Source organism: Oryza glaberrima, chromosome 3 (assembly GCF_000147395.1).
Source record: "Oryza glaberrima chromosome 3, OglaRS2, whole genome shotgun sequence".
NCBI classification, from domain to species: Eukaryota; Viridiplantae; Streptophyta; class Magnoliopsida; order Poales; family Poaceae; genus Oryza; species Oryza glaberrima.
The window spans coordinates 6,352,044-6,378,438 of NC_068328.1; the positions used below are offsets into that span (position 1 = coordinate 6,352,044).

Below are 26,395 nucleotides of genomic sequence, written 5' to 3' on the forward strand. Positions count from 1 at the left end.
TATGGATGTCTCACACAAAAATACGAAAAAACAACATTCCAATTGATTAATCTATGGCTGATAACCTATAGATAAATAAAAGAAGAGACAACAATAATTTATAGGTACAATTTTTATATATGTATTATTTATGATTGAAACCAATGTTGAAAATAGACTACGAGAAACTCCCTTTCCTCTCCTCGTCCACCCAAAATTAACTTTAAAATCAAGTTTAACATTAAAACTTAGTTGTGGTTGATAAACATGGTTAAATGATGTTACGACGAGAGAGGAAGATTATACGTTTCAAAAGTTTTTTTTCATAAAATATTAAGTTATACCTAATGCCAGATTTCTTCAAAATATGAAGAGTTTTCTTTTCTATTCTATAAAAATCTCTTTAAAACAATATATACTACAGACAAACAAATGACTTAGTTATTTTTTTTAATTGATTTTGTAATATTTTTTTTTCCTCCAAAACCCTTCTAATCGCATTTCACTATAGAATCGAACTCAGGCGGAAGTCCTGGAGGGCGGAGAAAATCCTGAGCATCACAAGTCGCGACCTCACAGGGAGGGGCGGCGGCGCTCGCCGTGAGGCGCGGGAGGGGGCGCGCTCGCGGTGGTCCACGGTGAAGTGCGGCTTGCTCGCCGTGGGGAGTGCGGTGAAGAGTGGCTCCTCCTCATCTAGCAGTCTCTGCTCCAGTCGTCTGGTTCCCCCGCCAGCCGCCACTCGCGCATTTCGTCGAACGCCTTCGCCTCCATCCCCTCCCACCAATCAATCCACGTGCTCCAGAACCCTAACCCTCGTGGGGGCGACGGGGGAGAGGTTGGCATCTGGCGATGGCGTGTTGCTGCCTCCGTGCCAGCACGGCGCCCCGCTTCCTCCTCTTCCGCGCCGCCGCGCGGCGAGCCCCATTGCCGGTCGCGGTTTCCAGGAAGGTACATGCTATAGCGCCCCCTTCTCTTCCTTCTGATCCCTTTTCCTTGGGGAGTGCACGAATCGAAAACAATCAGCATATTAGCTAGACGCAATGAGGTTTGGGCAGCGCACAGCCATTCCACCAATGCTTCAATGACATTGCCAATGTTTGTTGTTCATCGGGCCACTGTTGTAATGTTATGCTGCAAATTAGACTATCCAAACATTTTTTTTCTCTTATTATAGATGATAGTTATTCAAGGGTTATATACGGTCACACTGTCATTCAATCCAATGATTTGAATGTAAGATAATTAATGTTACTGAAATTTTCTATGTAATATCAGGGTTTCTCGGAACAGTCCGTATTGCCAATCACAGACATGATCGAGAATTTTCAAGGACCATCCATGGAGAACACTCCACGAATTCCATTATATGATGATAGCTTGCCCTCAAGCTTGTTGACAACTTCTCCGAATCCTAGTGATAGTGTAGCTCATGCTGACCCTTCAAAGAGTAGAATAATGCTTGTTGATGGAACCTCAGTAATGTACAGATCCTACTACAAGATATTGGGTAAATGTTTCCTGATTCTCTTTGTTACATCTGTATTGGTATATTATGTTTGGCTTCTCCTCCTTATCAAGGTAAATGCATGTTTAGAAAATAAGTGTTTTGATATTTATGTTTAAACTAAATTCCACTGGCATGATTAATACATGGGAACTGAACATTTTTATTCTTCCTATAATGTGAAGGTACAACAGAATGTTGCAATATGTCCTAGATACACACAGACACATATGCACAAAGGGCAAAAGAAGTTGTACATGTGCCCACACTTGATGTTTTATTTCATGACATGAAAACATTTTCTCAATTTATTCTCATAATTTGGGCATGATCTTTTGATAAAAAAAATATGGGCATGGTTTTTTGTGGTTTAACTTCTCTGCTGCTTTCCTACCCTGAGAACACCCATCCATTATCTCAGTATATATCTGTCTTGTTGAACTGTGCTATGCTGTCATAGCATCTTATAAGCAGCAGAAAGTTTCATTATTGGTTTCCGGTAGTATGTTCCTTTCTAATTCCTTTAGGATAATCATGTCAAAGGCACTCAAACAAAATCATGTTTTGCAAAACTACCATAGTATTTTTCTGCACAAAACTGGTTCAGCTGCTCACATTAAAGAGCACTAAAATCCAGGGTTAATTTGGAGTTAGGTGCCCAATTGCATTAATTGTTGGATTCAACAGCTTTATTTTTTTTCCTCATGTATGCAGCACAGCTGCAGCATGGTCAATTGGAGCATGCTGATGGAAATGGAGACTGGGTTTTAACTATATTTAAAGCTCTGTCACTGGTAAGTATATTTTTTTATAGATTTTTTTGTGGCATACTTGTTAATAAGCTTAAATTTATTCATAGTTCGTTTTCCGGGTCCCTTTAATGATAGTCCTTTTTTTTGGTTGCTTCACCTAATGTTCGTCTGAAACGCATCTTCTAGGCTTCTAGCACAATGGTCTTCATCTGTGTTTCTAGTTAAGGTTGACTATGGTACATGTGTTTGTATTTTGTTCTCATTACAAATCTATCATCGTACAAGTAGGAAGTGCAACATTGTTGAAGTGGAGAAATATTAAGCAACGTCTTTTGTAGATAAGCAAGGTTTTCAAACTGCTATGTTGCAAAACGTGGATTGGGTAGTGAAATTTTGACACACATGCTGTCTTTAAGTGGCATTGTTTAATGAACCAGCATGAGATAAGACTTACTTGCGATGAATAAGTGTGATGACAGAAGATACACTTTTTTCTTTAGTATGCTTGAGATGAACTGTTGGTATTTGGAGTTGTTGGAAACTGATGATTTACTAAAAACATCGCCTGTTTGAAAAAAAAAGGAGTATATGTTAGCCTCATAAGTTTATCCCCGGTTGACATCTGTCCTTTGTGGATCGTTATAGATTTTTATCATGTGGCGGTGTTACAATTCAACATGTTAACCTTCTGCCTCTACACAGAATCTTCTTTTCTCGTTGTAATATTTTATGGCATGCGTTCCTTTGTTGTGATTCCACTTGATTTTGTTTATAACATGTGTGATCCCTATTATAACTACATTGCTTTTTATATCTCCAGGTTCTAGATATGCTGGAGTTCATTCCATCTCATGCAGCGGTATGCTCATCTTTTTTGTAGCCTAAAATGATATGGTCTTGTTCATATCTGTCATTTTCTCATGGAACTTTTGTTAAAATAAAGTGTTTTAGAACATTGTTGGATGAATCATAGAGAATTTTTAAAACCCTTATATATAACTAAGATCACAGACACCCCTTGCAATTCCAATCATATTTCTTGCTAACAAAATGTGAAAGTTTCATGTCTATCCTTAGGAACTGGGGAGCATTAACACATGGTGCTAAACCATGGTAATGAGAAGTGCATATAAGCAACTTAAATTGTATGTTTAGCCCATAATTAAGGATTCAAGGGCCAATGCGCCAAAGGAGTATTTATTTTACCATTATACTGGAACATAATACTTAATATTTCCAGAATATTTAGAGGTTACTGGCTTACTGCTAGGAAACCAATAACCAGGTGCAGTGTAAGCATCATTTGTAGAAACCACAGTTTGTTTCTGTATGTGGTTTTATGTTTTATGCCTCTTAGCATTCCTTTTCCTTATGGTACTTTGAACACATATGCAGGTGGTGTTTGACCATGATGGTGAGCTTCTTCAATTGGATAATTCTCATATTCACTGAGTAAACTTTCACTTTATTATTTAAGTATTTTGCTGTGATTGTTTGTTGATTGCTCTCTGCAGCAAACATTTGGTACATTTTTCTCTGTAAGCTTTGAGCATACGTAGCATGAGATCTTGTCCTGTCTGCAACTTGTTAAATGGCAACGGATGGTGGCAGTGGTCAGCAGTGCCTGTAATGGGAGGTCTAGCCTCCTGGAAACAGAGCTCAAGGAATCTTGAGTCTCTGTCACCTCTTCATATAATGTCAAATCTGTCCTTAAATCCTGGCTTAAAACATACATGCTCTTGAAGAATTTCTTGTGTATGTAACTCATATCAAGACAGAGTAGTAGCTGAGAAATAATATGAATCAGGAAAGAAACAAAAATTCTCCATCTGTCTTTTTAAGAAATGCAATATATTAAGACAAAACCTTCCTCTTTCCTGCTCATATATCCCATTCTCTGATTTGTTCCTTTAATTGCTGATTGGAACAACTGGCTTTTTCCTCACTTTCTTTTCTTACTAATCCTTGTTGAAGTGTACTATGATTTCCCTTTTTTTTTCTGCACAAAGGATAGTATTTGTAGATTTTGATATGACAACAAATAAATGTTATTGGCCTCCCATGTGATTTTATCTAATATAGTTCAATTCAAGATGCATGGCTTAAGTTTAAATCCATATAAATGTTTCTGTGGAGGGATTCTACTTGTTTGGATCTACATCCCCTGATTTATTAGATCATAAGAAAAATCCCGGCATCTTTACTACGAAATTTGAAATGATACATTTCCTTAAAATTCTTAGAGTAACAAATAAGTGGCCAAACTTTTCTTTTCAGGAGTCCCTTATGGTCATTATACTGCCATGCCATCCAAAGAATGTCACATGGCAAAAGGTAAGAGTGATATACTGAAGTAACTTGATAGGATCATGGGATTCATGGGAGAATGTAACCGTTGGATTCATCTAAGATTTTAGGCATAACCACATCTTTATGTGATGGATGTCCTGGATTTATGTCGCACTTTATGTTAGTCCATTACTTAGCCAAGTATCAAAGCAGTAGGAGTGATTTAACATGACCTTCCAAATGCCTGCCTTTCATTTCTTTTATGACTTTTAGAGAGATACTGCTTATTTCTGATCCTATTTCAAATCATCCTTTTCTTTTCCCCTAGTAGAATAATACGATAATATTTCATTTTATATTTGGGAATGATAGTTTAATACTATATATGGTTTTTACACTTGTGTACCCTGGCTCATCTGTATTTGCTTTGGGGCTTCTGGAGACTGGACTTGTTTCTAGCCTGCTGGGCTGGAACAATCCATCTTACTTATTTCCCATTTTACTTTCTTTTTCTATTACTCTTATATAGTTGTACACTGAAGAACAATTAAAATTTCAATTGGAAGTAATGTCTTGCAATGTTTTCAATCCTATAAAAGCATGAAACTGTCTTTTTTTTTTCAGGAATGACTTTTCGTCACATGTTATACCCTTCCTACAAGAGCAACCGCATCCCGACACCAGACACCATTGTCCAGGGCATGCAATACTTGAAGGCATCTATTAAAGCGATGTCAATCAAAGTGATTGAGGTAAAAGATATATTAGCAAGTGTATGATTGGCATTATATTCTTTATTATATATTTTCATTTGAGTTCTTAAATGATGGTTGTAGGTTCCTGGTGTCGAAGCTGATGATGTTATTGGCACACTAGCTGTCAGCAGTGTATCTGCAGGCTACAAGGTAATAAAACTTTCTACTGTGATTATTTGTGAACATTTTATTCATGAATTGTTCTTCAATATTCTCAATGGATATTTCATAAGTATCTCTCTTCATGAATCGTTCTCCAGTGCCGTCTTTAATCTTTCACATCATTTACAAAAGTTAGTACTTATAAACTGCTGAGGTGTTATAGATTCACTGAAACTGTTTTTATTTGTTTTGAAATGATTGAAATTTTGTAAAAGTTGATTCATAACTAACTTTTCCAATTGCACATGACAAAACTGAATGTCTGGAATTAAGTCATAGGTATGTTGAATTTTGTAACAAAAATGCAAGTAATACAGTGTAACTAAAATGTGATGCCGTTGCAGTGTGTTGGATATGATATCTTATTGTGTACTCTGGTCCTTATTTGAAGGTACGGATTGTCTCCCCTGATAAAGACTTCTTCCAAATTCTTTCACCTTCTTTACGTTTGCTGAGGATTGCTCCTCGTGGTTCTGGGTAAGTGTACTTGGTTTTTTTTGCCTTTCTTGCATGCTTACTGGAATACTCTAATAGCTAATCGTTTTTATTTGGACATGGAGGATGGTTTCATTTGGAGTTGAAGACTTTGTCAAGAGATATGGAGCACTGAAACCATCACAGTTTGTTGACGTTGTTGCGCTTTCTGGAGATAAAGCCGACAATATACCAGGTACCCTTTATTTCTATTGTGCCTTATGCTACACATCTGTTCTGACATCCATTCTTCTTTCAGACTAATTTTTGTTGGTAGCTATGAAACCTATGAGAGAAAGGATACTAAACTTTGGTCTGCATTGGGTTGTATTTATTTATTTATTTCTCGCAATAAATTCTTGTGCTTGGCTACCTTTGTTTTTCTTGTCCAATATCTTTCATTTCAGCTCTAAAACAGAAAAATGGACCACAGTTGCACACGATTTTGATGTGTCAAAGTATTTTTAAGTTGATAATGTGATAGAAAATAAAGTTCATACACTGTATATAATGTGCTTGCCGAAGAAAATGGTGGTTGCATGATAGAATGTCTGAAAATTATTTCATGTTATGATATATGTTTGTACGTTACCAACACTTCACCAGTGCAATGCAGATTCGTAAGCTAATTTTCTATATATGGTAGTCTATCGACCAAGTTGTTTATGATGTGACCGGAACCATGTTCTTTTTCAGGAGTTGAAGGGATTGGAGATATTAATGCGGTAAAACTGATAACTAAGTTTGGTATGTTCTTCTCTTTAAAGTTTTTTTTAGATTGTCGCCTTGGTGCGAACCACTCGAGCTAAACACATTCTGTTCTAATAAAGGACTGCTTGTATACACTCAAACTACTCAAGATTGAAAAGTTCATGATTTCCCTGTGATCAATCTACCTGTTTAGTCTTGGTTATTAAGTTCTACTCCCCTAAAAAATATAAGTAGTTTTTAGCTTTCTCAAGTCTTTCCTAAATGTAAGTCATCCTAAACTTCTAGCCACCTTTTACTCCTCCCTTTCTTCCGTGAATAATTCACATTATTCAATGTGGTATAAGTGAAGGGTAACAAGGTCGTTTGATGTACTTTATTATCCCTGTACATAAATCTAGAATAACTTATATTTGGAATCCAAGTATTCTATGTTTTGAGTTAGGAAATAGTGGGCATATTAGCTGTCCTGATAATCCTGCAATTCTCCAAAAGTTATAACTTTGTCATTTTATTGGTACTCACATAGGTTCCTTGGAGAATCTGTTGAAATCTGTGGATGAAGTTGAGGAAGAACGAATTAAACAGGTATCATTCTTAATATTATACATTAGATGAGATATCCCCTCTTCGCATTTATCAGCATGCACTTATGCACAGAAATGCCAAGATACAGAAACTGGGTTGCATGACGCTTTTGTTTCACTAAACAGCGCAATACAATGACCCCATTAAATGGCATTGATATTTTACCCTTTAGTATAATATGATATCTTCTTGAATGTTGATTGCACATACTCTCTTGTCAAATATATCATTTTTTATCTTATGACTTCTCAAATGGTTGAGCAAATCATATTTGGTGTGGTCCTTTACAGGCTTTGATATCTCAATCTGAACAAGCAATGCTTTGCAAAAGCCTGGTAATCTTTTTTTGATGTTGCTCAAAAGTCCTTTCTATTGTCTTGATGAATCATGAAATGCCATCATCTTCCATATTATATTGTGAGATTCTATCTCAACCAGACTCTTCTCATTGAATTTACACTTCTTGTAGGCCACATTACGTTCTGACCTTCCATCCTATATGGTTCCTTTTAAGACATCGGATATTGTGTTTCAGAAGCCAAAGGTAGCAATTGTAGCATCATATATTTATGAAAACAACTAAACCATTACTAAAGTTTGTCCCTCTGATTCCTGCTTACACTGTTATTCTTGCCCGCAATGCTTCTTCAGGATGATGGAGCCAAATTCATAAAACTCTTGCGAGCTTTGGAAGCATATGCAGAAGGCTCGTCAGCAGACCTAATCATAAGAAGAGCCGCCTATCTTTGGAACAAACTTAACTCATGACTATGCTGATGTTTCCAGCAGTGACAACATACGAACTTTTCAAGCACAAAAGTTCCACCTGAGAAGATAGGTGCCTTGGTGCCATGTTTCTGTCAAATTTGGTGCGAGCGGCTCGCTGTGCTTTCTGGCACAAAAGGTGGACGGTGCATGTTTAGACAGGCTGTGCATACATGAAACTGATAATTAGTTAGTTTTGTAGATAAAAGCACGTCATGGCTCATGCAATCTACAGAACATGATATTTTTTGCACTCTAATGAATGGTGGCTGCTGGCTGGCAGGTGGAAGAATGGCAAGTAGGTACCTGAAAGCTTAATCATTCGATTATGTGCAACTTCGTAGAAATATTATCTAGTGACATGTCACTATTCATATGCACAATGATACCAAGTTGGTTACAAAAGTATGTGGAGTACGTGTCTTTTCCTCTTAGCAGGTGACGGGTACCTAGTACGTACTCCCTCCATCCTAAAAAAAAAAAAAGGCAAACCCTAAATTTTCGTGTTCAACTTTGACTATCCGTCTCATATGAAATTTTTTTATAATTCGTAATTTCATTGTTGTTAGATGATAAAACATGATTAATATTTTATGCGTGACTTGTCTTTTTAATTTTTTTTCATAATTTTTTCAAATAAGACGGAGGGTCAAACGTTAGACACGAAAATCAGGGTTTGTCTTTTTTTGGGAGGGAGGGAGTGTACCTACGCAGCCATCTACTTGCGGACTAAAGTCACCAGGCAAAGCAATACTCCAAGCCAAACAAGCCGGCGCACGGCGGCGTCAGCTCGCCGCGAAACCGCGCCTGCGGGGATGTAGCACGAGCTGGTCTGCGGCACCTGCTGCCCCTGCGTCGTCCCCGGCACGCCGGCCGCCGTCACACAGTACCCCGTCGGCGTCATCCCTCTGCTCGGCTGCGGCGTGTTCTGCAAAAACCAAAAAAAGACATGGAGATCAGATCAGGGACGTCCATTCCATTCGATCCAAAGAATCGGTAGGCAACGAGCATCGATGAAACCTGCACCGTAACTGGAGTAACGGTGGCCGGAGCCGCCGTGCCGGGAGCGGCGGCGAGCCCGATGTCGTAGTTCGCCGTGAGGTCAGTCCGGTAGAGGCCGAACGACCGCTCGGACTCCGGCCCACCCTTGAGGTCCTCGTCGTAGAGCGCGAAGAGGTACGTGTCCACCGATTTGCCTGGCGTCCGCGGCGTGCCGACCTGCGACTTGAGGTGCGCGACGAGGTTGCCGTTGTACGCCCTGGCGTTGTCCACCGTGGCGCCGCCCTCGTCGGCGTCGCCCTTGTACGGCCACCCGGTCTCGGCGATGACGATGTCCACGCCGCTGTACCCCTTGGCGTCCAGCGCCGCGCGGATGGCGTCCAGCTGCGCGTCGAACATGTTGGTGTAGGTGAGCCCTGACCCGGCGTCGACGCGCCCCGGGTTCGGCTGGAACAGGCAGAACGCCAGCGTCTCCGGCCGCGTGTCGGAGGCGTAGGCGAAGTACGGGTACGGGTTGATCATGAACGGCGCGCCGTTCTGCTTCAGGAAGTCCAGCACCGGGTCCAGGCTCCCGGCGAGGTCGGCGTGGAACGCGCCCGACGACGGCGGGTCCGACGACGAGAGCACCGCCATGGAATGCACGGTCGAGATCTGCTAGTCAACCGCAAACTCGTTCAAGAAACCACCGCGATGCGTACGTAGAGATGCTGTGATGAGATACGTGCCTTGGTGGTTGAGCCGGCGGGGAGCGCGGCGAGGAGGTTCTGCATGGCGGGGAGGAGCTGCGGCGCGAGGGTGGGATCGCCGGAGTTGAGCAGCTCGTTGCCGACGGAGATGGCGGAGACGGGCACCGTGGTCGGGATGTTCGCGGCAGCCCAGGCCGACGCTGCCGCCGGGGAGGACGCGAGGTTGGGGACGTCGCCGTTCGGGACGCCGAGGAGGATGGAGATGTTGGAGCCCGCGAGCGCGGCGACGAGGTCCGGCTGGGGCTCGTAGAGGCGGACCTTGCCGATGGACGTCGACTTCAGCAGGTTGGCCGTCGACGCCGGCGGCGGGAGGTTGTCGGCTATCGTCCCATAGTTCACTCCGATGAACGACTGCGACGCTGCAAATATCAATCAAACTCGCATGAGAAATCCAAGTTTACAAAATTTCAGCAAAATTCATTTCACATACAAATTCGCATGGCCAACGCTGTCGCAAACTTCGTACGCGCAGCATCTGCTAATAATTACTTAATTGTCACGTTAAGCATATGGCAGTGGTGAGAGCACATGCAAACGTACTACCTCCAGAGCAGTAGTTGGATAGCAACAGGACGAGCTGCGTTGTACAGCTTTGGCCTCTTTGGGGCAGCCATTATCTGTCAAATGCTGCCGGGCGTGAAGCGTGATCATTGTTCCTCTTTGTTTGGCCAATGGCGAGAGCTGTTGCCTGTTGGTCAAGTTCGAATTATTCTCCCCCAAAATAAAGCCTCCAACTATTCTAGCGGCCGTTAGGTGATGGATCTTGCGCCCACGAGTGTTGGCATAGGATATTTGATTTGGTATTTGCTAGATTCCTTGACCAACCCTTTTGGTGTACTCAATGCGAATCGTTGGTAAAAGTCACCTCACCAGGCCAATGTAAATTGAGCATGGTTCATATGCAGCTAGCGCAGATTACAGTTCATGCCAAGTTGCTCTGTTCTTTTTTTCTTTTTCAAAAAAAAGGAAGAGTCAACTTCGGGTCTCTGCAATGTTTAGCTACAAAGTCAACAGCCATAGCACAACGGCTTCTTACCATTTCTACCGTTTGAGAATAAAGCGTTGAAAAAGTCTGATTAATCCTATAAAGTATGGAACAACCGGGTAAATTATCTCCCAAAAGTATGAAATTGGTTCAAATAACCTGTAGAGTGGTTTTGTCCACCGGGACCACGACGAACACACAGTGACATGAGGATGTAATTGATTAAATGCATTTTTACTCCTAACTATAGCGGCTTAGGAAAGAAGTAACGTGATCGGAGAAAGTTAGTGATTGAACTATTCGGCTGAAATTGGTTAACGTGTCTGTCATGCAAACAATACCACTCGGTCGCATCACCGCCTAAAAGAACACTTACAAACCATCCTCACATGTTTCTTTAGAAAATAAAAAAAACTTCCAAACAACTTTGATATGTTGTTTTTTTCGAACACGGTATAAACGTAAATGTTCATACACATGCGTACACTTATCTCTATAAACATATATATATATATACACATATATATATACACACACATATATATACATATATATATATATATACATATATATATATATATATACATATATATATAAACACACACACACACGCCCCTAATATCATATCTCTTTAACTAGCTTAAAAGTACCTCCCAGAAACTATAGAATACATTATGTGGAACGCTTTTCGTACTTTAGGGGCACAATAACCGATTTCATACGTTATGTAGACTGATAAGTGCTTTAGGTATTAAATAAAGAGTTTTCTCTAACAAACAATATATGGTGTTCTGTATAATTAACCGTCGCTTTTGAATGCAATCCCAAAATAATTCCTCTCTTTATCTAGGCGTTGGGAATATGATCAGGAGTCGTGGCAGAGAAACTCCATTTCTCTCCCCACTTTGCCCCTCGTGTTGGCGAAATCTCAATTTCTCGGAGCAAAAAAGTAAGATCTCATCAAATCCTCCCCACCTATTTATTAGAAAAAAAATTGTGCCATCAATCGCCATCTTCTTTGCTCACCATTCCGGAAGCTAGAAAAGGTTCGGTAACTCCGCACGAATGAGTAACCTGCATCCGTAAAAACGACGCAGAATTTCGTCCTACCACTTCGCTGAACTGACTAAAGTATTCTAGTGCAGTACGCTAATTCGAGGAACAAAGAATCACAACGAAAGTGAAGCCATTGTTCCACTATTCCAAAACCGAACTAAGCTAACCAGTTAATAAGCATCCAGCGAGCGAACCATGATCTGAAGATGATTCGGTGATACCATTTCATCTATCTATCTACCAACAAAATGCAAAAACGAAATCAAAACTTTCACCGCGATAAGAAACAACAAGGTAGCATGTCAATGATGTACAAGAAGCAACGAATCACTGGCACAATTCGCAGGAGACAGCTTGAGTGAGAAAGAAGCGCTCTAGCGCGGAAAGAACTTACTTGCCAAGTGGAAGAGGAGCGCTTGCAGCAGCCCAGAGATGACAGCAGCATCCAGCCACCTCCTCGCCCCCATGCCACCACTGCCAGCCAAGCTACTAGCAACAAGAATCCTACTGCTTGATGCAATCTCGCCGCAGCTTCTCAGATGTTCGAGTCCAATTATGGCTACTACTTGGGATCAGTGAAATGGTCGAAGACTCAAAGGAGCTCGAGTGGCAAACTGGCAATGGGAGAGGCAAAGAAGAAGACAAGGAGGAAAGAGGCCAGGAAGGAGGAGGAGGAGGCGAGTCGTCGATGCAGTCTTTGGCCCCCTTGCTTGCTGCGTAAAATAAGAGGAGAGAAAGCGGCGGGGCGCGAGGTGACACCGTGGGGACGGCAGCACAGGACAGGGACGACGACGACGACAAGGGTTGTGTGCGGGAGAAGCCGCGGTCACCGTCGCCTCGCCTCCTTTCTCGCGGTGCCTGCCTCTGACCGCACGTCTACACGCGCGGCGCGGCCCGCCAATGCGTTTTTTCCCCTCTCCTTTGGTGCGTCAACTCGCCGAGAAATACAGCCCCGGCATATAAGAGGAAAAAGCGAAACGGTAGTATTTACAAATGAAAAATAATTTGTAAATAAACTTTTATATACGTGTTCTTAACGATCTAAAAGCAAAGACTAAAAAATAAGCAACAATAAAAAAAATCCCAAAATAAACTCTAAATTTAAAGTTAAAAATTTAAATTTTAGTTGATAAGCACAAGCATAAAGATGATGGTGATAAGCAGGTGAGCCATAAGACTTGTTTAGAGGAGATTCTGATAGCTACAATTTTTTTTAAATCATCGCATAACATAATTTTCTCTAGACCGTCTAAATTTTCACTTAGACTTTTAGAATTTATAGTTGTAGAAAAAAAATAAAATAGAAGATAGAAGCTAGAGAACCCATTTTTTTCTCACCAGTTAGTTTAATCATAAGCTTTAAGAATAAAACCGCAGTGTGGATCGGCACGGCGAATAGCGGCTTTGATCAGGGAAGGGAACGGAGGCAATACATCGTTCTCGGTTCTCGGGTGTACTTGCTTCTATCTTTTTCGTGAACGTGTAAAAAATGTGCATGTCAATATATCATCACGAGGATGGCCCGTGACGAGTATGTGGCTGTGCGGTTGTGCCGTGAGCCTGACTCGCGAGAGCAGATCAGCGTCGTACCTGGAATTTTGGTTTCGGGAGGTGATGGGATTTTGCTGTCTGTCAACAATCTGTCATGGACGTTAAGCAGGATTGCATGAGCGAGCGAGTGGCGAATATGGGCGAGTCGTGTTGTGGCGCGGAAACAGCCACACGGGTGGTTATCGTCGTAATTAATGGGTATACTAATCACCGGTGCTCATCTCCAATTATTAAGCCGCTGGCGCTCGCTGAGTGAGGTAAAGCGATTCCATATGCCATAATGCCACCCGGATCGTGATGGGGATGATGGCAAATATGGGAAGAAAACAGCGTTTCACCTCTTGTTCATCATTGCCCCGGTTAATTGCAGTAGTATGCACAAGAAGCTTTGACCTGTGCTGCTGACAACCTCGTATGAGTGCGAATGCTCTCCTCCTCGTCGGTGGTTACTGGCCCGTTGCTCTATCACAAGTTCACAACTCACAAATTAAACACACCATCGTCCACAAGGCAGAGCAAGGCTACCAGGCCACCGTGTCCACGCGCGGCTGGGTCCCCTTTGTCACGGACGCCCGCGGTACCCACGGCCCACGGCCACGGGGGATCGGCTGCCTGGCCATGGTGGACTTGGGCGTCCTCGACTTCGGCTGAGTTAAGTGACAGTGTCTGTGAAGAGCATCTTTTCCATCCTTGAAAAGGTAACATGAGGTACCAATCTAATCTAACCATTGATTTAGCAGGGATATGATCAGTCTAACAAAAACAGATATCCTCTCTTCGTCGTCCCTGCCCATCCGTCGCCGCCGTGCATCCAGCCCGCCGCTATCCCCCTCGAGCTAGCCACCACGCCGCTGCTGTCCCGACGTTTTTTTCTCTCGTGAAACAGGAAATGACAGAGATTCCCTCCCACCCATAGTACCACTTCAATGAGAAGGTACGGTACCATGAGGTACGGACGATTTCTGACCGTTGGATGATGCCAGATCAATTATCAGAATTTGGTACTGCATAACCTCAATAACAGTAAAAAAACCTCTTCTGTGAAATTTTCGGGGACATGGGCAATTGGCCAAATGGCTGGCTGGATGACTGAAGCCGGACCGAGTAGGTCTCTGTCCGTTCTCCGAGCCTGCGTTGACGTGTTGCGTGGCTGTAGCTGTAGTTTAGGCGATCTGTTTGCTCGGATTATCGAGATGGCAAAATGGGAACCATGGTCAGGCCAGAGTCGGCGTGTCTCGCGGCAGCATCCGAAAATATAGAGCACTTCAAGCACTACTGGAGAAATGATCTTTACCGGGTCGAGGAAAAATCATAATTATTCCGGTTTATAAGTTCAATGGGAAGATTTTATCTATCAACCGGGACTAAAGATGGCGTTGGACGACACGTGGCTGCGCCATCTTTAGTCCTGGTTGGTGTTTTGTCCCAGTTATTTTAACCGGGAGTAAAGATGGGTATCTTTAGTCCCGGATTCGCCGTCAGTTTCCAACCGGCGTTAAAGATGGGTTCCAGCAGCGAAGGCAAACTAGGCAAAGTGTGTACTATGGAGTGATCACACGCGCAAATAGCAAGTGTGTGGATATGTGATTCACGTTTATACGTAAGTAATTTAAGCATTACGCGCTGACATCCCATGTGTAGGTATGTATATATATACTCAGGGTAGGCGACTACAGACAGAAACTGTCAGGGGCAATGTACAAGTTGTAAATAGACACATGTGGTTCATGATGGCTGAGGGTTTTGTTTCCTAAATAAAATAGGGAGCTGAGAACTGTTTGTATCGGGCTAATAAGAGCATCTTCAACAGTCTCTACATCTCACTCTTCAAGTTAAATTTTAATAATTCTAATAAAAAAAAACATGCTCCAACAACCTCTCCAACCGGATGGCTAAGCCATCCGACTGACCAAAACCCTTCCTCCACTAGCCAAATTTGGCCACTCTATTTGGCTGACCAATGGTGGGCCCCACACATCCAGTCTTCTCTATCCCCACACGGCAACCAATGAGGAGGCACAAGAGGAGCATGAGGAGGAGGCATGGGGAGGAGCTCGAGCACGGCAGCCGCCGGACCCCGCTCGCCGCGACCGCCGACCTCCACGCTCGCCGTCGTCATCGTGTCGCGCGTGCCTATATCTCGTCGTCGCCGCCTTCCACCTCTCGCGCACCTGGATCTCGTCGGCGCCACCTTCCACCTCGCCGCGCCTGGATCTCGTCGTCGTTACCATACACCTCGCGCGTGCCCGGATATCTCATCGTTGTCGGCTCTCGCCCGCCCGGATCCTCATCGTTGTTGCCTCCTGCCTCATGCGGGCGAATCCCCGTCGCCGTCGCCTCCCGCCTCACGTGCGCTGGCGTCCTCGCTTCAGAGAGGGCCAATAAGGAGCTCGAGGATGGGCCGATGGGGTTGCCCTAGCGGGAAAAGAGGAAGCAGGGAAGAAAAGAGGAAGAAGGGCGGTGGAGGCTGACATGTGGGTCCCATTGTCATAGACTCAGGATGAAAAGTACAAATGGAGAGTCTATTGGAGCGAGGAACTAGTTTGACTTGCTAAATCAGATAAAAAGTTGGCTATATGGGTGTTTGGAGAGCCGGATTTTAGTAGTCTGTTGGAGATGCTATAAGGTCGACAGGTCGTTCATCAAGTCTTGCACCCAATGTTCATGTGAATTCAGTCAAAAATGTGTACTCACAAGTCACAACGTGCTATCGGAAGGCATTAGTGTATCCTCTGAAACTGCGTAGTACGTACTCTCGTGCAAGCAATCATGCATAGCATAGTGTTTTCAGGTGTAGGTGAAGTAAAGGAGTAAAGGACTCATTCTCATGCTAATACAAAGATCGTCAGACCTCTCGAAATTAGATCACATTTATAGAAAAAACTACAACGACATCTACAATCTCAAATTAGTTTCATCAAAATTCACCATAACATAAAGTATATCTTGATGGTGTATTTTATTTGGTATTATTGATATTAATTATTTTTCTATTAACTTGTTCAAAGTTAAAGAACTTTGACTAAAAATAAAATCCAAACACCTTATAATACGAAATCAAAGGAGTATTTTTCAGCTACTTCAACGTACGGATTATTAACATGGATCATTTGCTCCATAACTCTAAAGATATGTTTCCTTAGAAACCTTCTTCTATTGCATTGTTTAGATCATTTATTTTAACCTATTTTTAGGTCTTTTTTCTCAAGACATTTGATTTCTTCCTATAATCAAATACGCAAAATCTATTTCGTGAGGCATCTCGATTTAGACTTAACGAGCGACGCAGACAATTGCGTGAGAAGTACTAGTAGCGTTACAGACTTGCATGCAAGTAGTTTTTGCTATTAGGTTGTCCATATTTTTTTTTCTTCTTATGAAATTTTCTCTTAAATTACTTATCCGATCTATAATCCGATTACACCGTTGTGTTCATAACAATTAAATCTTTACAACAAGATCTCACATGATTATATTTTGATGAAAAATCACAAATTACTTTTATGATATGTCTAAATTACTTTTAGATTTCACTAAGTTACTTCTTAGACATACAAAAGTAAATTCAGTAAAGCCTAGAAGTAATTTACATATATTATAGAAGTAACTTAGAACAAAACGAATGTAACTTTGGCATGTCATTTCAAGTAAATCCGTTGTAGAGATAAAAACATGACTCTATCTAGAAATTAAATTAATCAGCACAAATTATGGAATTAACTAAAAACAATAATAAAAAAACAATAATAAAAGTAATCACCTCAGAGCATTATGAATGTATAGGAAGTATTTTAATCAAATTTAAAAGTAACTTATATATATGATAATTTGTTCAATGAAAAAAGGTATTAATTAAAGTTACTTTCTTTTTGTTATAAGTTACTTTTATAATATATGTAAATTACTTTAAAGCTTTACTGAATTTACTTTTGTATGTCTAAGAAGTAACTTAGTGAAATCTAAAAGTAATTTAGACATATCATAAAAGTAATTTGTGATTTTTTATCAAAATATAATCATGTGAGATCTTGTTGTAAAGATTTAATTGTTACGAACACAACGATGTAATCGGATCGTAGATCGGATGAGTAGTTTAAGAGAAAATTGTATTTAAAATATAGGTGGATGGTGTCTCTTATAGATGGAGTGGTAGACAAACCAGCTACCACTAGTTGTGTAGTCACGTCCAATCAAATAGATAATCCGCTAAAATAATGTAGTAGTAATCAAATAGACCAAAATCGTATATCTCCTATTCATGGCCCGAGCTTGTGAGTTGTGACTACGAGTATGTTCACTTTGATATCATTTTCAACCATATTTTTTTTGGCAAAGTTACAAAAAAAATATCTACGTTTAGTTTGTTACCAAATTTGGTCAATACATAAGAAATCCTGCCAAATTTTGGTAATATTGCCATCTTACTAAAATTTTGGCATTGCCAGAACTTTGTAAGGTTTATTTTGGCTACAATCTGAACGGGCTCTACATGTCCATACACCTGAACAAATTTTCACCATGCTAGGATCTTTGTGGGCTAAAATAGTCTAGGGTGGTCTGGGCCGTAGGCCTTAGCCCAAGCTCTAATCTATCCGCATCTATCTCTCTCCTATATTGTCAAACATACCGTTCTTAACAATTCGTCCATGCTAAATTTGGAGATTTTACTTGCAAGATCGTATATGTAACTTACGATGTTGAAAACAATTGTGATGATCGGTCATCACAAACAATTTATATGACGACAAGTCTATAAGACATTGTTGATGGTTTAGAAATGGTTCCACGTACAAAGGCTAACATGTAAAGAGACACACATTTGTGTGTAAATCTGACTTTTCAACAAATATGTGCACTTGTTCATTGTTCAAAATATATTCCATGTGCCCACAGAAAGTTCACATTTACCCCCAACAGTCACTGATGCAATCCTAGCCGTTGATCTCCGATCCTGTGGTGCTGCGAGCACAGCACAGTAGAACTGTGGAACGAACGAACACGAACGATGCCGAGAATCACCGAGTCCTCTTCCTCCTCCAATACCTCTTCTTCCCCTTCGTGGCTTCGTCCTTTCCCTCTTGTTCTTCTCTTCCCTCCGCCAATTCCAGGCAGTTCTAGCAAAAAGGTGCCTCGGATGAATCGGGGGCTCCAGTAGGGAGAGGAGATGATCACTCGAGCGAAGCTGGTGGAGCAGCTGAGAGAGCACCAGATCCGGTCGGCGCAGTCCTACTCCGCCGCCCTCGCCGTCTTCTCGCCCAGTCCTCACATCGCCTCCAGGTAAAGGTCCCTCATCTTCTTGTTCCTGCTAAGATCTGATGCGACGCTGCTACAAACATGATGCGGTTAGGGCTTTTAGTTGGATTGCCCTGATTTTGGTGGTCTCCCTAGATTCAGTGTAATGATCAAAATCAGATTCGTCTCCCTAGATTCAGTGTAATGGTCTCCCTAGATTGGCTTATTCTTTGTTTTGCTTCCTTGATCATATGGGTATTGGATGATCTGTGTGAATAGTGGCAGCATTTTGTTTTTTGGTTAATTTCTGGTTGTAGCAGTGCACAACAAGAAGGGATTTTAGTCTCCTTTATTTGGGACTAAGTATGTGATATGGTTTGAGTAGGTAGAAATTCACAGTATGATATTAATAACTTCATGACTAATTATTAGCTGTGCACTCAATTGACGGTGCAATGTCTTGTGAAAATTAGAATTTCGAGGTCTCTACTAAGAGATCTTTTTTGACTTTTGTTTGAGACTAGGATTGTTAAAAAGCTCGGCCATACAATATCTATTCGATGGCAAGGTGTTGGATATATGATCTGAAGGGGCTCTAAGATAAGGCCCTCTTCTGTTTGTATGTGGGTGCTACTCAGCAATAGTCAAGACAATAGCATAGCTGTTGTGTTTTATTAGTATATTTGGATAAAACAACTTAATTATGCAACTTTTCATCTATTCCCATGATCATAGTCAACGGAGTACTAGAACAAACAACTGCATTCATGAATAATGATGCAAGCTATGGTGTCTTCACTTTTGTCAGTAGCTGAATACAACAATTTGTGAAGGAACTAAGGAAAAGAAAGGGGAACTGAATACTGTCAGCTAGTTGTAGTTTCCTATACCTGAGCAAAACTCATGCCTGCAGTGCATCGAGACTGTTTCATTTAAGCAACCTGGTGTTGGTCCAGGTTTGACAAAACTACCCAAAGCAATAGTGTTTGGTTGCTAACAGGCCTCACACTTAGTCACTTAAGAACCTGTCCTATCCCTAAACCTGGTCAAGCCCTGCCAACTTGCCAAGCCCACCTACCTTGGCCAGGCCAACCTCAGTTTGCTCAAGTTTAATTTTTACAACTTATCCAGTTATCCCTAGACTCAGGAATATGCCTAGCAAGTGGCAAGCACTGCATAAGTTTAGCACTTTATCCATTATATGCACTGCAGTGTAATGGAGAGGTGGCTAAGATGATATGGGATGTCCTCATGTCCATGTATGTAACCCATGTTTTAAGTTTGTTGATCACACCAATTCATGGCTTGCCATTTCATGCTTCAAGAGACTTGGATTGTCTGCATGGCATGGCGTGCCAGTTGGAAGGCTTATATGACAGCCAATGGCTAATTGATGGATTAATAAAGTGAATCTCATTGTCTGTTTAGGGCCTGTCCGAAAATAAATTATAGTTGAAGGAGCTAAGCAGGAATAAATAGGTCACTACAACTGATGCGAATAGACAGGCTTGGTCCAGTTGGTACTTAGTAGTAACATTTCTATTAAAGAAAAGGTTGGCCATTTATTTTTTTCTGTTTTTTTGTTTGTTCTATTTTTTGGTTTAGTTTTCATTGGCTAAACCATCATATTTCTTTAGTACTACAAAAAGAACGACTCACGATTTTCCAAAGTTCAACATCAAGTCCATCACTTGAGTTGTGGCCTTACAAACAATATACCATAAGATAAACCTGCGACCTTGAAGAACCTTTAAAAAATGGTGCTTTGTGTTAGGGTTTAGGACTTATGATGAAAAGTTCATAGTAGAGATAGTATGTTTATGTTTATAATTTTGAACAGAGTCTTTTTTACCCACTATTTGTTACATCTATTATCTATTATGCCAGAAACTTGCTTTTATTTATCTTGCAAGATGGGCAGCTTCCCTTTCTCATACAAAGAGGCAGTCATGAAAATGTTGCAGTGAATATTTGAATTTAGCTGTAATGCTTTATACATGCTTCTGCATAAATGTGTATATAAAATATAGTGGATGCCAGACTTATAGGAGCAAGCGAATGTTGCTTTAAACTGTTTTCACGAACACTTTACTGTGTAGTCTACAGTGTTCTGTAAACGGGTCTACTAGGCTGTTTATTAGGCTACATAAAGGGAACTGATGCTCATAACTGTCGGGTTGCCAGTGAGACTACAGTCCAGCTAAGCCATATTAACACTACTAGGTAGGTGACCAATACGAGGAAGGTGACTGAATGAAAACCGGTTACTGATTTTTAGAAACTAGGCAATCTACTTTGTTGTGTACTCTGTTTTCTGATTATATGTATTTACTTAATGTTGTCTAAGCAAAACCTATTGGCCAGTGAATCATCTTATATTTTCCATGCAGCATTGCTGTCATTTTATACATGACTGATGACACTTGTGGTACTGAATTAAGGCTTGTAACTGTCTTCAAAATATTTAGTTGTAGTGCTAACATAAACTATGCTTTGTGTTGGACCCCTACAAACCTATTTTGTTTGATTCCCTACAGTCTGCATCCAAAGTAATTGTAACTATTGAAACTAAAAGACAAATTGATAATGAATGCCTTCGATTTTCATTGCAACAGAGGATTTTCATTCTATCATAGAATTCACTATCCTGAATTGTACTACTTCCGCCCCGTAATATAAGGGATTTTGGAGACTTATATTATGGGACGGAGGGAGTATTATATTAGGCAATTTTGTGACATACTTAGCTTGTGCTGGAGTGAATAAAGGAAACATCGAGTTTATAGTGAACACAATGTGCTCATTTTTCCAATTGAATGCGATAGTCCTGAAATTGTTCATACCCTTTCTCAGAGTTAAGAACTAGCAAACTGAATGTAGCATGGTTAATGCAAATGAGCTCTTAGTATTTGCAATCTGGAAATCCTTGTTGATTTTTTAAAGTCTAAACTACTATATAGAAAGTATCTTGCTTGTCTATAATGAAACTGATAGAGGAAATACTATAGCTTGTGAAAATGAGCTTTAGGTAGGTATTCGCAACTGGAATTCCTAGGTGATTTTCATTTCGGTAGGCCGGTAGCACAATATATAATCTGTTGGTTGTTGCTATCCTGTTTCTGCTTCTGTTTTGACTTCTGAGGCCTTTGTAATTGCTCTTAAATCCATGATCCTTTATGTTGCAGGCGGGATCTCAAGGTTGCTCTCTTCTATGCTATCTTGTTTTGTTTTGTCATGGTGTCCTGCTATGTTGCCCTTTACTTGAGATGGTTCAGACTTTCAGCCATCTTTGTAGTTTTCGGAATTCTCCTTCCAGTAGGTCTCAAAATATCTAGGCATAGAAGGCTGAAGAGGAAAAGAGAAAGGAGATTGTTGTTACCTTTGTCCATGTGAATATATTTTTGATATCTTGTAACATTGTAGTAAAACCGCGCAACTGCAAATAGGAAATTGCCTGCTTTACTTAATTTACAGACAGTTCAACTTACACCCAAATGTCTGAATGTATTACCTATTCTGTTTTGGTGCATGCACATACATATGCACCAACACCCTTGTCTCAGTTTTTGCCCATCTTTTTCGAGCTTTGCCTTTGAAAGGTAATGCTACCGTTAGAAAATTTCTGATAGTGAATCTTTGGATATCTAAGCCTGTTTGTTGTGATTATGCTCACTAATGCATATGTGAAATAACTGGTCAATTGTCGGTCACTTGGAATTATGTTTTGTTCTGTGTCAAGTGATCTGCTTTCCCTGTTCTTAGCATATTATGTACTCCCTCTGTCCCATAATATAAAGGATTTTGACTTTTTGCTTACACTGTTTGACCAATCGTCTTATTCAAAAAAAAATTAGAATTATTTTTTTTTGACTTACTTTATTATCTAAAGTACTTTAAGCACAACTTTTTATTTTTTATATTTGCACAAATTTTTTGAATAAGACGAGTGGTCAAACAGTGCAAGTAAAAACTTAAAATCTCTTATATTATGGGACGGAGGGAGTAGTATGAATACGGACACCGTATGCTTCGGTTCTGTTTTCTTTTCGTCTGAAGATCCTGCTTCCCAAGTGTGTTGCAACCTGTGGTTCAAGTTCAACTAATGTGAGCCCATTTATGCATCTGTTGTCGGCCCAGCAGCCACTTTTTTGCACTTCCTGCGATGTTCTTAAATCCTTAATATACTTCCCAGATGCACTGCTTCTGCAGTACTGATTGCTGGCATCGTTCCTCGAGAGCTTGAGTGCCTTGTAAAAAAGGCAGAGGCACCACTGCACCAGGATAACTTACATTAGCTATCAGGCCAGAAACAGTTCAGTCCAAGCGCACTGTCTGGTTACCAGAGGGGATAAGGCCATCATCATTGTCCATGGTTCGGCAGAGGGCCACTGACACTGTGTTACTAGCTCCGAGCTTAGCTCTTGTCGGAGCAAAGCTCTGTGCCATGATCGGAACGTTCGATGCCGGTTGCCGGATGCGTTTATCCGCGGCGGGAGCAGCGGTTGCCATCTCGCCGATGCCGCTCTCCCACCAACCTCTACCCAGCGGCGCAAGCGCAACCCCTCCGGCGATATCGTGATCTCGTCTCGGTCTCGCCCGCGGCGCGATTGGTTTGCGCCGCGCGCGTCGCCACGTCGCCCGAGTTGGGAAACCGCCGTCGTTTTCCCGGAATCATTATCTTCGGTGGCGAGTTATACTAAACCTTATTATGGACCATGTCGAGGGCAAGCCAATGGCCGTAAGATCTTACCACAAGTGGATAGGTAGGTTTGCCATCCACCGAGGGGGGGAAGCACGGGGAGCCTGTCCATCCATCCAGCCGCAGCTCCGTCAGAAATGGACAGGAGCAAAATATCTGTCTCAAGCCCGAAGCGAGCACTCAAATTTTTCAGCACATGCTTTTGCAAAATTTTCTCTCGAGCCAGTGCCCAGTGCTTCCGTATTTGACCTGCTGCTTTTCGTGTGCGCTAGTCTTCCGGTAAGTAAGTAACCATGCCAATCTGGCACCCAAGCAGCAGCAAGTATATGTGTACTCCATTGCTTTGCACGCCCCCATTCTGCCACGCTTTTCATCGTTTGATGAATGAAACCACCTCGGCCGCTAGTAGATTACTGGTAGAGCAAAGTATAATAGAGGGCTATAAGAAGACTAAATACTGAGGTAGATGAGAGAGGAGAGGAGAAAGATAAGAAGCGGGTAAGTTTACAGCTGGCTTAGGCACAGGAACTAAGAAAATCCGTTAGATAGACTTGTGGACTATATATTTATAGTGAAATATTAACCGCTATATAAATAAGCTGAAAAATAGGCTATAAAGATCTATATAGTAAGCAATTGGCTGTAGTGCAAATATAGTTTGGACTTGGGCGTCGTCTAGTTGGGCGATGTGCCTACCCACCACCCACGCTTCCATCCCCATGGTGGGCCGAAAAGCGGCAGGACCCTTTCATCTTTTATCAGAAAGGCCTGCACCACGCAGAGCCACGTACGCTTCAGGGCGTTGCACGGGCGCCTCCTCCTAGGTTACCATATCCTCCCGGGCTCGTAATTTCCTCGCACAACAAACAACAAACAATATCAGTGTGTCATTGACCACCACCCAACCAGTGACCAATTGTGCCTTTCGCTGTCCGAAGAGCCCCTGCATTCGCGTGTTCTCTTCCTCATGAGTTGAAAGCTACCTTCTCCTATGCCGCGAAAATTAGCCAAAAGCAGGAGCTGAATTAGCCAAAAGCTGGAGCATATTGTGCCGCACGAGTGAGTGCCCAATGGAGATGCTAAGTTGCAGAATTAGGACCAGAGGGGGTCATGACAAGTGCCCGCACTGACTGATGGCATGGCTTTTTGAGGCCTGAGGTCGCTAGCCGCAGACGCAACTCGATCTGCACACTTCAGCTTGCACTAAAGTAAACTCGGCTAAGCTGCTTTTCTTCTAACCTGGTCACTTGTTGTGCACATTAACTATAAACTAATCGGATGGTAAGCTCATCGAGTTGCCCTTTGATCAAAAGAACCTATTTGTCTGTTGAGCAATCGACACATCCTTGTGCACTTGCATTAGCATTTTTGGGTAAAAAAGTATAGCCTGATCTATGGAGCCCTTCTTTTTTTCTTTTCTGATCAGCATCATCTTTGTTCATGCACATTCATCATGTCCTCGAGCGACATCACAACATCTTTCCCCGACACTTGCTATTCTATTTTCTCTTCCTCCTTTTTAACCTGTTGATAGTTGGCGCAGGATTGCCGACATGTCTTCTAGTAAAATCAGGTCAAATCACGGTTCAATCGCACAATTAGGTACGCATCTAGCAGAGCCTATATCCCGTTACTTGTTACTATATATATACTCCAATATATCAGACAAAGCTCCAGAAAAGCTGGTCAGCCTATACAGAGCTATAAATCACTTGCACAGTGATCACTGAATTCTTTTCGAGCATATATATCTCTTTTTAAATAGCTTTGATCAGACAGAATCCCAGAAAAGCTGTTCAGGCTACAAAGTTCTTAATTACTTGAACAGTGATTATTGAATTACTTTTTAGGTATTACTCTTTCTTTAAGTAGCTTTTGCTCGATTACACGATGTTTAATTTGGAAGCAAGATCTCTGTTCTTGTCTAGCTTCCTGATTGTTCTATATGCTAAAAGTATCACATATAGTTTATTGCTGCAAGGACGAAGTACCACTTGATCGATTCAGAGGAGCAGAATGGGGTTTGGTGGTCGTCAGAAATGATGCAAAGGTGTGTAGCCCATGCAATGCATGCCTCCTTTTCGGTCAAACTCTTTCCTTGGCCATCCCTGCGCATGGCACTGTGCAAACTTTCTCGATATCCATGCGTGCATGTACACAGTCCAAGCATAATCATATGCTGCAGTAGTCATACATGGGTCGTCCTGTGCTTGTAGTCCAAAATTTGTGTATGTGCATACCACGTGTATATGTATCTACACAGTACTACTACCGCAGCCGTCATATATAAATGAGTTGCACACACATTTGCACTTGCAAAACGGAGTACCGATAGAAAATTGGGTAGCAAATTAATAAAATACGGGAGTAGTCGTCGAAGCCGTGCCGGCAAATAGTCCAAGGCCACCGGCTGATCGATCTCGCCTGCCGATGTAACAGTGAACAGTGCCAAGGAACAAAATCAGTACCAGTAGCCCAGAGCCACTAGCATCTGAAACCGAGCGGCGGTTCTATTATCCAACAGTCGAACTGGCAGCGTCCCCAGCAGAATGAACGAAAAAGCCACACGTACGTCCGCCGGGTCGACGCGGCGAGGAGCGTGTGAGAGGAGCGATCGGGCACGCATGCAAACGCACGCGCACTGCTCCAAACACAGTGGCACTGTGCAGACGGGCCTGTGTGCATGCACCCAAATAATCCGATCGATCGATCGGCACACGTACACATCGATGGATCGCGAGCCCTTGGAACAGTGGGGTGCAGCTAGCTGTGCAGTCTTAATTGTCGATATAGCTAAGGCTTTGGACACCGATCGATCGAGATGGGCACACGCACACCCACTCTACTCTCAGCTTCGATGCGAGGGCCCCAATGCCAATGATAAGTGTGTGTATGTGTGCAGGTCAGGACCAGTAGCGCCTTGAAAGCCACCGCTGCGCCCGGGCATGCAGCCAGCTAATACGGCCGATGGACGATCGACCCCCCGGCGCCCCGCGAAGGATACGCAGAATCTCATGTCATCCGCACGCACGCGCACACAGGATCGATCCCCTCCGGAGGCCGCCCCCGCGTCGCTTTCCGCCGCGCGCGTCGGCTTCGGCGTGGCGGGGCCGGGCTTTTTTTTTCCCCTGTGTGTGGCTGTTCGATCCGC

At 42.1% G+C, this 26,395-nt stretch overlaps 3 protein-coding genes across 7 annotated transcripts; 2 read left to right on the plus strand and 1 right to left on the minus strand.

Annotated features, from left to right (window-relative positions):
• The first annotated feature begins 509 nt into the window (after positions 1-509).
• LOC127767199 (uncharacterized) lies at positions 510-8,384 on the plus strand. 2 transcript variants are annotated; one of them, XM_052292459.1, is made up of 15 exons: positions 510-927; positions 1,255-1,486; positions 2,198-2,277; positions 3,056-3,094; positions 3,631-3,649; positions 4,513-4,569; positions 5,149-5,276; positions 5,361-5,429; positions 5,833-5,918; positions 6,002-6,111; positions 6,612-6,662; positions 7,153-7,211; positions 7,502-7,546; positions 7,681-7,755; positions 7,863-8,384. In XM_052292459.1, the coding sequence occupies exons 1-15, from the start codon at positions 829-831 to the stop codon at positions 7,977-7,979; spliced, it is 1,266 nt and encodes a 421-aa protein (XP_052148419.1). In that variant the 5' UTR covers positions 510-828; the 3' UTR covers positions 7,980-8,384. The 2 variants fall into 2 exon arrangements, with proteins under 2 accessions (XP_052148419.1, XP_052148420.1); XM_052292460.1 differs by lacking the exon at positions 4,513-4,569.
• Positions 8,385-8,454: 70 nt separating this feature from the next.
• LOC127767197 (glucan endo-1,3-beta-glucosidase 7-like) lies at positions 8,455-12,492 on the minus strand. 4 transcript variants are annotated; one of them, XM_052292456.1, is made up of 4 exons: positions 12,157-12,492; positions 9,701-10,080; positions 9,003-9,626; positions 8,455-8,904 (listed from the first exon to the last, which is right to left on the minus strand). In XM_052292456.1, exons 1-4 carry the CDS (start codon positions 12,227-12,229, stop codon positions 8,695-8,697), a joined length of 1,287 nt encoding a protein of 428 aa, XP_052148416.1. In that variant the 5' UTR covers positions 12,230-12,492; the 3' UTR covers positions 8,455-8,694. The 4 variants fall into 4 exon arrangements, with proteins under 4 accessions (XP_052148416.1, XP_052148417.1, XP_052148415.1 ...); XM_052292457.1 differs by having other exon boundaries at positions 9,009-9,626; positions 12,157-12,491; XM_052292455.1 differs by having other exon boundaries at positions 8,997-9,626; positions 12,157-12,489.
• Positions 12,493-18,324: 5,832 nt separating this feature from the next.
• LOC127765456 (uncharacterized) lies at positions 18,325-22,460 on the plus strand. The gene is made up of 2 exons (XM_052290365.1): positions 18,325-18,590; positions 21,731-22,460. Exons 1-2 carry the CDS (start codon positions 18,478-18,480, stop codon positions 21,936-21,938), a joined length of 321 nt encoding a protein of 106 aa, XP_052146325.1. The 5' UTR covers positions 18,325-18,477; the 3' UTR covers positions 21,939-22,460.
• Positions 22,461-26,395: the final 3,935 nt, after the last annotated feature.